This window comes from Natator depressus, chromosome 9, assembly GCF_965152275.1.
Source record: "Natator depressus isolate rNatDep1 chromosome 9, rNatDep2.hap1, whole genome shotgun sequence".
Taxonomy (NCBI): domain Eukaryota; kingdom Metazoa; phylum Chordata; order Testudines; family Cheloniidae; genus Natator; species Natator depressus.
The window spans coordinates 49,881,535-49,894,254 of NC_134242.1; the positions used below are offsets into that span (position 1 = coordinate 49,881,535).

The 12,720-nt window shown below is 43.6% G+C and overlaps 1 protein-coding gene across 2 annotated transcripts in view; it reads left to right on the plus strand.

Annotated features, from left to right (window-relative positions):
• UBE2G2 (ubiquitin conjugating enzyme E2 G2) overlaps positions 1-12,720 on the plus strand; it is a 55,211-nt gene that overhangs the window by 15,853 nt on the left and 26,638 nt on the right. The window contains exons 2-3 of one of the 2 annotated variants that reach the window (XM_074964133.1): positions 10,796-10,831; positions 10,928-10,973. The exons of the other annotated variant lie outside the window; for it this stretch is intronic. Of the exons in view, the coding sequence (XP_074820234.1) occupies positions 10,796-10,831; positions 10,928-10,973 (82 nt within the window). The remainder of the gene's footprint in view (positions 1-10,795; positions 10,832-10,927; positions 10,974-12,720) is intronic. 2 annotated transcript variants of the gene reach the window in all.

Here is a 12,720-nt window from a genome sequence, read left to right on the forward strand (position 1 = left end):
GCTATATCAGAAAATGAATGATTGTTTGGTTATCTCATTTATCAAAGGTAATTGAAGCAGATATTTATGAAGTCATTGGGAGGTGAACTACCTCCAATTCAATAGGTTGATCATTAATATTTGGAGGATTTTCTTGCCATGCTGTATTAGGAGATCACCAGACAGACATTTAGATTGTTTTATTTAACTGAAACAACGTTATGTATTCTGGATTTTTTGTCTTCAACAGCAAACATATAATATTATAACAAAACAAGCATATGAATTTTTGAATTTAAACATTCAAGTTTTTTAAAATCAGGTTTGTTTTTGTTAAAATTGTTTTTAACTAAAATAGTTAAATGAAATATTTTTTTAAAAAAATTAAATCGACTGTCAGCCAGGTCAACACGAGAAACTTAAAATATTGGCTTCTGCAGCTAACTCAGTCCTCTTCACCATCATTTTCCTGTTTGTTCATAATCTGGAGAAGAAGCTTTCCTGCTTTTTCAGGTCCCAAACGATTTCTCAGTTTGGAATGAATTAGTCCAAAGGAAGAAAATATTTTTCTACACGGGCAGAAGAAGCTACTGTTGTTACAAGTGAGATTATCACTTCAACAGTCTCTGAATCCAAGTGCTTAAGTGACTTCCACCAGTTCACTGGTATGACTTTCTTTAAAACATCATCAGCAAACATATATTTCTTGAATGGCTCATCCTTAGCTCTGAGTTTATTATAGTTGGCATTATGGAGAGATGATTGCTGGATGTCCATGTCATAGCCAACTCCTCTTCTTCAGCAGTTAAGGTTTGACCCTCGTACCGAGTATTGACACTATTTGCAAGAAAATGAGCTGGAGATAGTGCTTGTCCCATTTGTTTTTTTAATGCTTGTAATTTAACTCTGTCATTGCATATTTCTCTTTTTAAGATCTCACTCAGTTCCTTCCAAATTTCAACAGCATCAGCAATAAAACAGCTATTTCCATGCATTTTGGTCAAGGCTACAGAAATAGGCTTCAGGATACTCAGCATGTGTTCAACATTTCTCTTAAGCCCAATGTTGAGAACTTCGGCTGTGACAGTGCCGTCTATCTTTTTACAATTTTGTTCACAAACTGTCATCAGATTAGTCCAGTTCTTGATATAGTGCTCAAAATAGTCCACTACTGAGTTCCATCGCACACCTTGTGGGAGAGTTATCTTGGTTCTTCCCTCTTTTTTCAGAGCAGCTGCTGCAAAGTGGTTGTTACGGAAGTATTTTGCCAAAAACATTAGCCTTTATTTCTGGAACACTGAAGTCTTTGGCTAGGAGGTGTATCAAATGAGCACTGCAAATGTATATTATTGTGAAGAGAGTCCCAAGATGATGATGTCTTCTCACATTGTATACATTTGCAATATTGTCTGTGACCAAGCTGCATACTAGACATTTGAATTTTTTTTCAGAGTTTGTTATAGCTTTTACTGCTACTTCTTGTAAGTATTCTGCAGTGTATGCATTTCCTGATGTATCAGTTGTTTCTGTAAGGAAGACATTCCCTTCTTCTGTTGTCAGACAAGCACATACAACAGGATCATTGTGGATATTGCTCTATCCATCAAGACTCAGGTTAACAGTTTTACCCTCTAGACCTTTTGCATACTGCTCAATTTGTCTTTCATACACTTTATCCAGCAATTTGCCTGCGACATCTGCTCTGTTGGGTGGACTGTATCCTGATCTTAATGACTGAACCATGTTAATGAAGTGTGGGTTCTCGATCATACGGGAAGGAGAGTTTCTTGCATAAAAAAACCAGGCATTTTTTTCATCAATTACCTCTTTTTGTAATCTTCTGGTTGTTATCACAAACTTATCTATGGTTGTTTCTGGATGATGGAGTTTTTTTTTTTCTTTGACAACTGCACAAGTAAGTGTCTCTGATGGTATCTTCTAGACTGAGCACTGAGTCCCATTGGGTATATGGAAAGATTAACCTAAATAATCTATACAGAAGCCCCAGGAACCCTATAAAATTGGGTCCCTAATACATGAACTATTGGAACTCATTTACAAAACTTTCCTTAAACATTACATGAATATATTGTCTCATACTATAGAATTAGAATTTTTAATCCCTATTCCATGATGAGATATCTTTGAGCTATAATGTGTCTTAATTAAAACTGTCTTTAGATAGGTTTTTCCCTCAAAAAGCATTTTATCAAAAAAATCTGATTTAAATAAAAAAAATAATTATTTTTATCCACCTTGTATAATAATGAATAATATTTGCTATATAACAGCTAAGTATGTCTACACTATGAAATTAAGTTGATATTATAGAAGTCGATTTTTAGAAATCAGTTTTATACAGTCGATTGCGTATGTCCACACTAAGCGCATTAAGTCGGCGGAGTGTGTCCTCACTACGGTGGCTAGCATCGACTTACAGAGTGGTGTACTGTGGGTAGCTATCCCACAGTTCCTGCAGTCTCAGCCGCCCATTGGAATTCTGGGTTAAGCTCCCAATGCCTGATGAGGCAAAAACATTGTTGCGGGTGGTTTTGGGTACATGTCGTCAGTTGCCCCTCCCTTCATGAAAGCAATGGCAGACAATCGTTTTACACCTTTTTTCCATGCGGACACCATACTGCTTTCAGCAGACGGTGCAGTAGGACTGCTAACCGTTGTCATCCACCGCTTCCGCTGCAACTCTGCTCTGCTGCTATTGTCTCAATAGTGAATTTCTCCATGTTGTCTGTCATGGGCTCCCGGGTATGTGTGTTCTTCCTCGGGAAATGTGCGCGGTGTTAACCTTCGTCCTCCACCTCTTCCGCTGCAACTTTGCTCTCTTGCTCTCATGAATCCACCTCGCAGGTCATCTCATCGTTCTCTATAAATATCTATTCTCGTGGCATCTGTTGTCAGCCACTGCTTCCGCTGCAACTCTGCTCTCCTGCAGACGTCATATCACGGCAAGCATGGAGCCCACTCAGATCACCGCGGCTGTTATGAGCATTTAAACACCTCGTGCTTTATCCTGCAGTATGTGCAGAACCAGAACCTGCAAAAGCAGGCGAGGAGGCGACGGCAGCGTGGTGACAAGAGTGATGAGGACGTGGACACAGACTTCTCTCAAAGTACGGGCCCCGGCAATTTGGACATCCTGGTGGCAATGGGGCAGGCTCATGCTATGGAACGCTGATTCTGGGCCCGGGAAAAAAGCACAGGCTGGTGGGACCGCATAGCGTTGCAGGTCTGGGATGATTCCCAGTGGCTGCGAAACTTTCGCATGCGTAAGGGCACTTTCATGGAACTTTGTGACTTGCTTTCCCTGCCCTTGAAGTGCAAGATTACCAAGATGAGAGCAGCCCTCACAGTTCACAAGCGAGTGGCGATAGCCCTCTGGAAGCTTGCAATGACAGACAGCTACCGGTCAGTCGGGAATCAATTTGGAGTGGGCAAATGTACTGTGGGGTCTGCTGTGATCCAAGTAGCCAACACAATCACTGAGCTGCTGCTGTCAGGGGTAGTGACTCTGGGAAATGTGCAGGTCATAGGGAATCCCATTGCAGCAAAACCATCCACTAACTGTGGTGGGGTGATAGACGGAACGCATATCCCCATCTTGGGACTGGACCACCTTGGCAGCCAGAATGTAAACTGCAAGGGGTACTTTTCAATGGTGCTGCAAGCACTCGTGGATCACAAGGGACGTTTCACCGACATCAACGTGGGATGGCCGGGAAAGGTACATGACGCTCGCATCTTCAGGAACTCTGGTCTGTTTGAAAAGCTGCAAGAAGGGACTTACTTCCCAGACCAGAAGATAACTGTTGGAGATGTTGAAAATGCCTATAGTTTATCCTTGGGGACCCAGCCTTCCCCTTAATGCCCTGGCTCATGAAGCCATACACAGGCACCATGGACAGTAGTAAGGAGCTGTTCAACTATAGGCTGAGCAAGTGCAGAATGGTGGTAGAATGTGCAGAATGGTGGTAGAATGTGCATTTGGACGTTTAAAAGCACGCTGGCGCAGTTTACTGACTCGGTTAGACCTCAGCAAAACCAATATTCTCATTGTTATTGCTGCTTGCTGTGTGCTCTACAATCTCTGTGAGAGTAAGTGGGAGACATTTATGGCGGGGTGAGAGGTTGAGGCAAATCGCCTGGCCGCTGATTATGCGCATCCAGACATCAGGGCGATTAGAAGAGCACAGCAGGGTGCGCTGCGCATCAGAGAAGCTTTGAAAACCAGTTTCATGACTGGCCAGGCTACGGTGTGACATTTCTGTTTGTTTCTCCTTTATGAAAACCGGCCCACTTGGTTCACTCTACTTTCCTGTAAGCCAACCGCCCTCCCTCCTTCGATCACCGCTTGCAGAGTCAGTAAAGTCATTGTTGTTTCAAAATCATGCATTCTTTATTAATTCATCACACAAATAGGGGGATAACTGCCAAGGTAGCCTGGGAGTGGGGGGGAAGGAGGGAAGCACCAGGTGGGGTTGTGGATGAGGGGAAGAGGGAAGGACAAGGCCACACTGCACTTCAAAACTTATTGAATGCCAGCCTTCTGTTGCTTAGGCAGTCCTCTGGGGTGGAGTGGTTGGGTGCCTGGAGGGCCCTCCCACCCCCCACTCCCCCCGGGTTCTTGGGCTTTTGGGTGAGGAGGTTATGGAACTTGGGGAGGAGGGCGGGCGGTTACACAGGGGCTGCAGCGGCGGTCTGTGATCCTGCTGCCTTTCCTGCAACTCCACCAGATGCCGGATCATATCCGTTTGATTCCCTAGTAGCCTCAACATTGCATCCTGCCTCATGTCATCATGCTGCCGCCACCTCTCATCTTGCTCGTCCCTCCTGTCCTCGCGTTCATTTTATGCTTTCCTGGACTCTGCCATTGTTTGCCTTCACACATTCTGCTGAGCTTTTCCGTGTGGGAGGACACCATGAGCTCAGAGAACATTTAATCGCGGTGCTTTTTTTTCGCCGCCTTATCTGCTCTAGCCTCTGGGACAGAGATGATAGGGGGAGTGTTGAAACATTTGCAGCTGCGAGAGGGGAAAAAAAGGGAGAGTAGTATTTAAAAAGACATTTTAGAGATCAGTGAGTAGACTCTTTCATGGTGAACCAAGCTGTTAACATTACGTAGTACATGTGCTTTCGGTACAAGGTCGCATTTTGCCTCTTATATTGAGGGCCTGCCGGTTTGGTGTGAGAGATCACACACGCAGGCCTGGGCAACAGAATTCGGCTTGCAGGCAGCCATGGTAAGCCATAGTCTTTCGGCTTCTTCAGCCTTCATAACATGTGGGAATGGTTTCAAACAGCAGCACTCTCCTTTCCCATACCAAGCACCCATTGGGTTGTCCGTTTAAAAGGAGGGGCTGCAGTTTAACATGCAGCACAAACACAACTAACCGCTCCCCCCCCCTCCAATTCTCTGGGATGATCGCTTCACCCCTCCTCCCACCGCGTGACTAGTATCAGAGAAGATCCCTGCCAGCCAAATGCGAACAGCTCAGCGTGAATGGCCTCCCCCCCAGCGCGTGGCTAAAAGCGGGGCTGATTTCAGCCACAGGCAAACAGCGCAGCAGGAACGGCCACCTCTGAATGTCCCCTTAATAATGTCCCTGGAAGATTTCCGCTCCATCCGCAGACACGTTAACAGACTTTTCCAGTAGCTGTACTGGCCGTGAATGCATCCCAAGTCTTCAGAGTGAATTAATCATTAAACACGCTTGCTTTTAAACCATGTATTGTATTTACAAAGGTACACTCACCAGAAGTGCCTTCTCCAGCTTCATGATCCGGGAGCCCAGGTTGGGAGGGTATTGGCTCCAGGGTGATAAACAGTTCTTGGCTGTCGGGGAGAATGGTTTCTCCGCTTGCCTGTTGTGCGCTGTCCTCCTCCTCCCCAAAATCCCCATCCCTGTTGTGTGAGACTCCCCCCTTGCAGGTGTCCACAGCCAGGGGTGGGTTAGTGGTAGGGGCACCCCTTAGAATTGCATGCAGCTCATCACAGAAGTGGTATGTCTGGGGCTCTGACCTGGAGCAACTGTTTGCGCCTCTGGTTTTTTGGTGGGCTTGCCTGAGCTCCTTAATTTTCACGCGGCACTGCTGCAGATCCCTGTTATAGCCTCTGTCCATCATGCCCTTGGAGATTTTTTTCACATATATTGGTATTTCATCTTTTGGAACGGAGTTCTGATAGCATGGATTCGTCTCCCCATGGAGTGATCAGATCCAGTACCGCCCGTTCGATCCATGCTGGAGCTCTTTTTCAATTCTGGGACTGCATGGTCACCTGTGCTGATGAGCTCTGCATGGTCACCTGTGCTGATGAGCTCACCACACTGGCCAAACAGCACATGAAATTCAAAAGTTCCCGGTGTTTCCTGTGTACCTGCCAAGTGCATCTGAGTTTGAAGTGCTGTCCAGAGTGGTCACAGTGGAGCACTCTGGGATAGCTCCCAGAGGCCAATACCATCGAATTGCGTCCACACTACCCCAAATTCGACCCGGCGATGTCTATTTCAGCACTCATCCCCTTGTCGGGGAGGAGTACAGAAATAGATTTTAAGAGCCCTTTAAGTCTGGAAAAATGGCTTTGTCATGTGGACAGATGCAGGGTTAAATCGAACTAATGCTGCTAAATTCAACCTAAACTTGTAGTGTAGACCAGGGCTAAGTATCTTCATCCATAGGTCTCAGTACTTTGCAAAGGAAAGTAAGCATCATTGTCCCTGTTTTACATATGGGGAAACTGACCGATGGAGGGAGTGACTTGCCCAAAGTCACACAACAGGGCTACAACAACACTGAATACAACAATAGGGAAATGGCAGAGTGGGAAATAGAATCGGGTTTCCTGAATCTCAGGCCAGAGTCCTATCATTTGCCTGCACTAAGGGGAAAAGATGTATTTCTCAAGTAGTCTGTCTTTAATAGTTTTGCATACCTTCAAATTAATTGATAAATGTTTAATAAAGTTTTCAGAAGGTGTATTGTTCAGCAGATCATTTGAGAACATAATCAGGCTTGATTAAAATGCAGATTCTTGGTATGTTTGTACGCTCGCTATAATGAAGTCAAAGTTTATTTGACCATAACTATTTTATACCTAACAAAATGACCCTAAACCTGAGGGGGAAGCAGAAAGAAGCTTTTGTGGGGGCTGAATGATATTGAATAAATTAGTTCCCAGGAGAAGCAAAGACTTTGGTTTTAACTGGATTATTCTGGAGAATTTGGAGGGAAACTGCAGGGGGTGCTTGTAGGACCACTAGGGGCAGCTGCTCTGCATGACAAAGGAACTGCAGAGAAGTTTAACTGTCCATGAAGAGACTGTCTGGTTGTGGTCACTGCATGATATCTCTATAACTCTATCTATGGACAGTTTCATCCTGAATGATCATACATCAGTGACTCACAATGTGTATGACATTAGTGACTGTTGCTATAACAACAACAGTCCTCCAGGGCAGATTGAATTTTCCTCCAGGGCCGATTGGAAGAGGCCCTGGAGGTTTTTCGCCTTCCTCTGTAGCATGGGGCACAGGTCACTTGCTGGAGGATTCTCTGCTCCTTGAAGTCTTTAAACCACGATTTGAGAACTTCAGTAGCTCAGACATAGGTGAGAGGTTTTTCGCAGGAGTGGGTGGGTGAGATTCTGTGGCCTGCGTTGTGCAGGAGGTCAGACTAGATGATCATAATGGTCCCTTCTGACCTTAATATCTATGAATCTATGAAACCTTTTCTAAAAACTTGGGCATCCGCAACATGCTTTAGTGGTCATTGTGTGCACCAGAAATGTTCAGGGGAGACACTGTATTTGCATATGAATAGATCTTTTAAATGGGATGGTTATTTCATTCTAAGCTTAAAAACAAATTAGAAAATCTGAGCTCTTAACACAAACAAAATTTAAAAGAGTGCATAAATGGCTTCAGGGATTAGTAATGGGTTATGGAGCCTTCTGCCTCTGGCTGCATTGGCTAGTGATAAGATACAATAAAAAATCATGGGCTTGTGTTTTTACAAAACCTGCATTTGGGATCTTGTTCAAGCTGTGTCCTTTTAAAATCATGTAATTTTGATTGCGATCTTGTTTTTTAGTCCACTTCAGTTCTGATGTAATTTTAACAGCTAATGCTTCACAAGCTAACATAAAAACAGCCATACTGGGTCAGCCCAGTGGTCCATCTAGCCCAGTATCCTGTCTTCTGTCAGTGGCCAATGCCAGGTACTTCAGAGGGAATTAACAGCACAGGTAATCATCAAGTGATCCTTCTTCTATCAACCATTCCCAGCTTCTGGCAAACAGGCTAGGAACACCATCCCTGTCCATCCTGGCTAATAGCCATTGATGGACCTATGCTCCATGAACTTATCTAGTTCTTTTTTGAACCCTGTTATAGCCTGTCCTTCACAACATCCTCTGGCAAAGAGTTCCATAGGTTAACAGTGAGTTGTGTGAAGAAATACTTCTTTGTTTGTTTTAAACCTGCTGCCTATTAATTTCATTTGGTGACCCCCTAGTTCTTGTATTATGAGAAGGAGTAAATAGCACTTCCTTATTTACTTTCTTCACACCCGTCATAATTTTACAGACCTTTATCATATCCCCCCTTAGTCATCTCTTTTCCAAGCTGAAAAGTCCCTGTCTTATTAATCTCTCCTCATATGGAAGCTGTCCTATACCCCTAATCATGTTTGTTTGCCCTTTTCTGTACCTTTTCCAATTTTTTTGAGATGGGGCGACCAGATCTGCATTCAAGATGTGGGCATACCATGGATTTATATAGAGGCAATATGATATTTGCTTGAGATTAATGCTGTATAGCATTTGAAAGCTGGGAGTCCCAAATGGCCTTTAAATTGTATAAACTCTAGCAGTGTGAGAGAATCCTAGAAGTGCAAAAGAGGGGTACCCTCTCCACCCCAAAATAATCCAAGCATAAAATGGCTATCAGAATGACGTGAGTTCAAGATTCTGCAGCTTTCCTCCCTCAGGACTAGATAGGCCTAACGCCACACAGCTGCCTTGTGCTTGCTCCCCTAATGTGATGCACACCCATTTCTGTTGAGAGGGGGAAGGATAGAGCCTAGCCAGGTGAGGTGAAGGGTTGAGTCTGCATCTTCACAAATACCTTATTTTGTCCCATAGGATTTCACCCTCACTGTCCCCAGTACCTTGTGTTGGTACGGTTTTCTTTGGGGTAGGAGGGCTATACAGTGCATCCTTCACAACTCCTTTCATAGCTATTAACTCCTAACGAGGCCCTGACTGAGCAACAGAAGTCTCATTCGCTGCTCTGTCAGCACAGAGTCTGAGATCTGAACACTGTTCTCCCTTTCAGAAGTGGAAAATCCAGCCTAGAAGGATGCATGTAATTGTGGGAAATATCAAAAGTATTCTGATGTTGAGTTGATAGGCTCAGAGCTTGCACAGGCTGTGTATAATACCATACATTGGTGACGTCATTTACTAACTTGACATTGAACTGTACTTGGCAAGACAAAGAGAAATAATTCTTTGAACCCCTTGGCTTGACTCTTCCCCTTTGAATCCTATTCCTTAATGGCTTTCCTTGTATTGTTTTTTACACAGAGAGCTGGCGGGCTAGAGAGCCTCTTTTGTAAATTCCTCTTCCAAGTGTTCCACAGGGCTAAAATAATTCAAAAGACTGTGTTTCAGGGTATACCTAAGCTTTTCAACTCAAATCAGGGTAGCTCGCTACGAAGTTTTTATTCTGATCAGAAATTAGTTAAATTGCTCTCACATCCTCTAGATATTGGAGACTTTCTAAGTGATTACTACAGTAGGACATGTTTCAGAGTAGCAGCCGTGTTAGTCTGTATTCGCAAAAAGAAAAGGAGTACTTGTGGCACCTTAGAGACTAACAAATTTATTTGAGCATAAGCTTTCGTGAGCTACAGCTCACTTCATCGGATGCATGGAGTTCTTGCCTCAGGATGCTCATCTTATGGGAGAGTCTGAAATCAGGGGGCCATGGATTTAAGTCTACTATAGCTTGGTGAATCAGGAATTGTCAGCTGTCTATGAAGCTGCAGATGAACTGTGTCGTGATGAGGTAAAGGTTTGCTTTAATTAGGCTGTGACTGTCTGGAGACAGGAAAGACTCCTTGACTAGTCAGCCAGTTGTTCAAGGCTGTTCTGTGGTTCTTTTCTCACATTTCTTAAATTGTACAGATCGGATGTAGTCCTCAGCAGCTGCAGTACAGTATGCAGCTATTCCCATCAAATCTTTCTGCGTCCGTTCCTCCTCCTCGCTGTATTGTGGCTTGTGTTTGGGGTGAAGATGTCATCAGTTTTGAATTAATGCAGTGAGGCCATGGGAGTAAAGTCTTTCCCTGTTCATTGAACTTTGATAACTCTGTGTGCTAATTCAGAATATCCCACCCTGAAAAAGCGTGCATGTTTTCTGTGTTTGGGTGGAACAGTGGTTTTTCCCCTTAAAGTTCAAATTGTTGTGTATTGGGCTTTCAGGAAAAGTTTTTAAAGCCGGGTTGGCTAGCAAGTCAGTGATTGTGTTAGTTCATGAAGTGGTTTCGTTCTGTGAGCTTGATGTGTTGGTGTTTCTTCTCTGGAAGACTCAACTGATGAGGAGAGTAGACAACCAGTAGGAGGAATCGGAACATTCCCAAGTTTTTCTTGATATCTGATCGGCTGTTGCTGCTTGTCAGGAATTAGCATGCTGAGCTACAGCAATCCAATTGATAGGTTAAATGTCTTATTCTTTGAATTTTAAGTAATATAAAGAAACTACTATATCAATAACAATCTTCTTTTAATTCTGAATTTTAGAGTTAACCCTGAATCCACCAGAAGGAATAGTAGCAGGTAAGGAGCTATATAGAACTCATGTGATGTAGGTATGTGTCATTAACTGTTGTTCATAAAGCAATGATGTATCTTTTTTTTTTTTTCTTTAAATAGGGCCTATGAATGAAGAAAACTTCTTTGAATGGGAAGCCTTGATCATGTGAGTTGATACTCCTTTGGAGTTAAACTTCATCTTACATTTAACTTTTTGGACTAGCTTGTCATAAAGGAGAGCATTAATACAGAAAATCTTAATTCAGTCTTGTATATTCTTGCGTAAAAGAGAACTCCATGCAATCTGCTCAGTCTGTATTCAAAGGGGGAAGTTGGGAACCTCTCTGCCATCAGACCATGATCTGGATTTGAAAATAGAACACTTGCACTTGAGTCGTCTTATGCTGATGGTCATATTGTTGAAGGAATAATAAAAGTTTGTGACGCTGGCCCAGTGAAGTAGTGTGCTGGGTGTAGTGGCATACCCCAGGGATCATTGCTGGCACTACATCTACTTAATGTGTACGTAAATAACTTGGAAAACAATGAGTTGCCTGATTTGCAGACTGTGAAAACAGGTAACTAAATTCAACAAAATAGGGACATATTTCTCACATTATAAGCCGAAGAAGAAGTTTGCCAATGTTACATCTGTTTTCCTTTCGTCTCCAAAATTAATTTTCTTTTTGTCCCCTCCAGCACTTAACCAAGGTGCCAGAATAATCTGGCAAGCTCCACATTTACTGTTATGGAGCATACAGGGTCCATAGGCATTGTTTGTAGAACATATAGATGCTTACTTAGGGCATGTCTACACTTGCATTTAAAGCGGAAAAAGTCCCTTTTTTGTACAAAAACTATGGAAGTGTCTACACTTGCCAATGACTTTTTGTAGTGAAACTAAGTTGTTACACCACAAAAAGAAAACCACCTCCACGAGACGCATACAGCTCTTACTGGTGATGCTTTTGAGGTGATGTGCAAGTGAAGACGTGTTCTTCCTGTTTACACAGCTTTTAGCTTCTGGAGGATATCCCACAATGCCTAGGTGACCACTCTAGTCAGCAGCTCTGCTGCTCCGATGCCAGGTAAACAGACATCCACTCCTCCCCCTGTAAAGCCCCCAGGAACTTTGAAACTCCCCTTCCTGTTTTCTTGGCAAGTACTCACTTATCTGGCCCGGTGACAATGCCTGCTCCATGGAGCAAACGAACCCCTGCATGGAGCAATGCTGAGCTACTGGAGCTTATCGGTGTTTGGGGAGAGGAGACTGTGCAGGGACCCAGGATGCCCCCATCACCTCCTCCCCTCCCCTTCCCACAAGACCCATCATCAAACTGGAGAGAGCTGCATTGTGGGATAGCTGCCCTAGAGCACAGTGATGGAAGTGCTGCTAATGTAAACACTGTCTGACACCTCAGGAATTAAGTGAGTACACAAACCAGTGCTTTACTTTCAGTCATTCCCTGTCACTGGTGTAACTTATAGCGCAAAAATTCTGCAAGTGTAGACATACCGTTAGCTTTCTGGGAGGAGCTCAGATAATATAGGGGTAGGCATGGTGTAATCAACGCCTTAAACTTCATCCAGAAGTCAGTGTGTAGCCCATGAAGATCACATGGCACAGATGTAATATGCTGTATGTGGAAAGCTGCTCTGTAGGCAGGCTGCCTTGTCTGGCAATAGCTGTGGCTTTGGGATGGTATGAACGTGTAGTCTGTGCAGACCATGTTGTAATAGTCCAATCTTGAGTTGACAAAGGTATGGTTAGGCATAGTGAGGCCTTACATCTGAAAGGAAAGGATGCACTTTCTTGCCAATCATGTGAGAGGCTTATAGCTTTTAACTCCCTAGGGATATAAATATCAATTTAAAAAGTTAACCAGTTAAATTATTAAAATTATACCATTTAA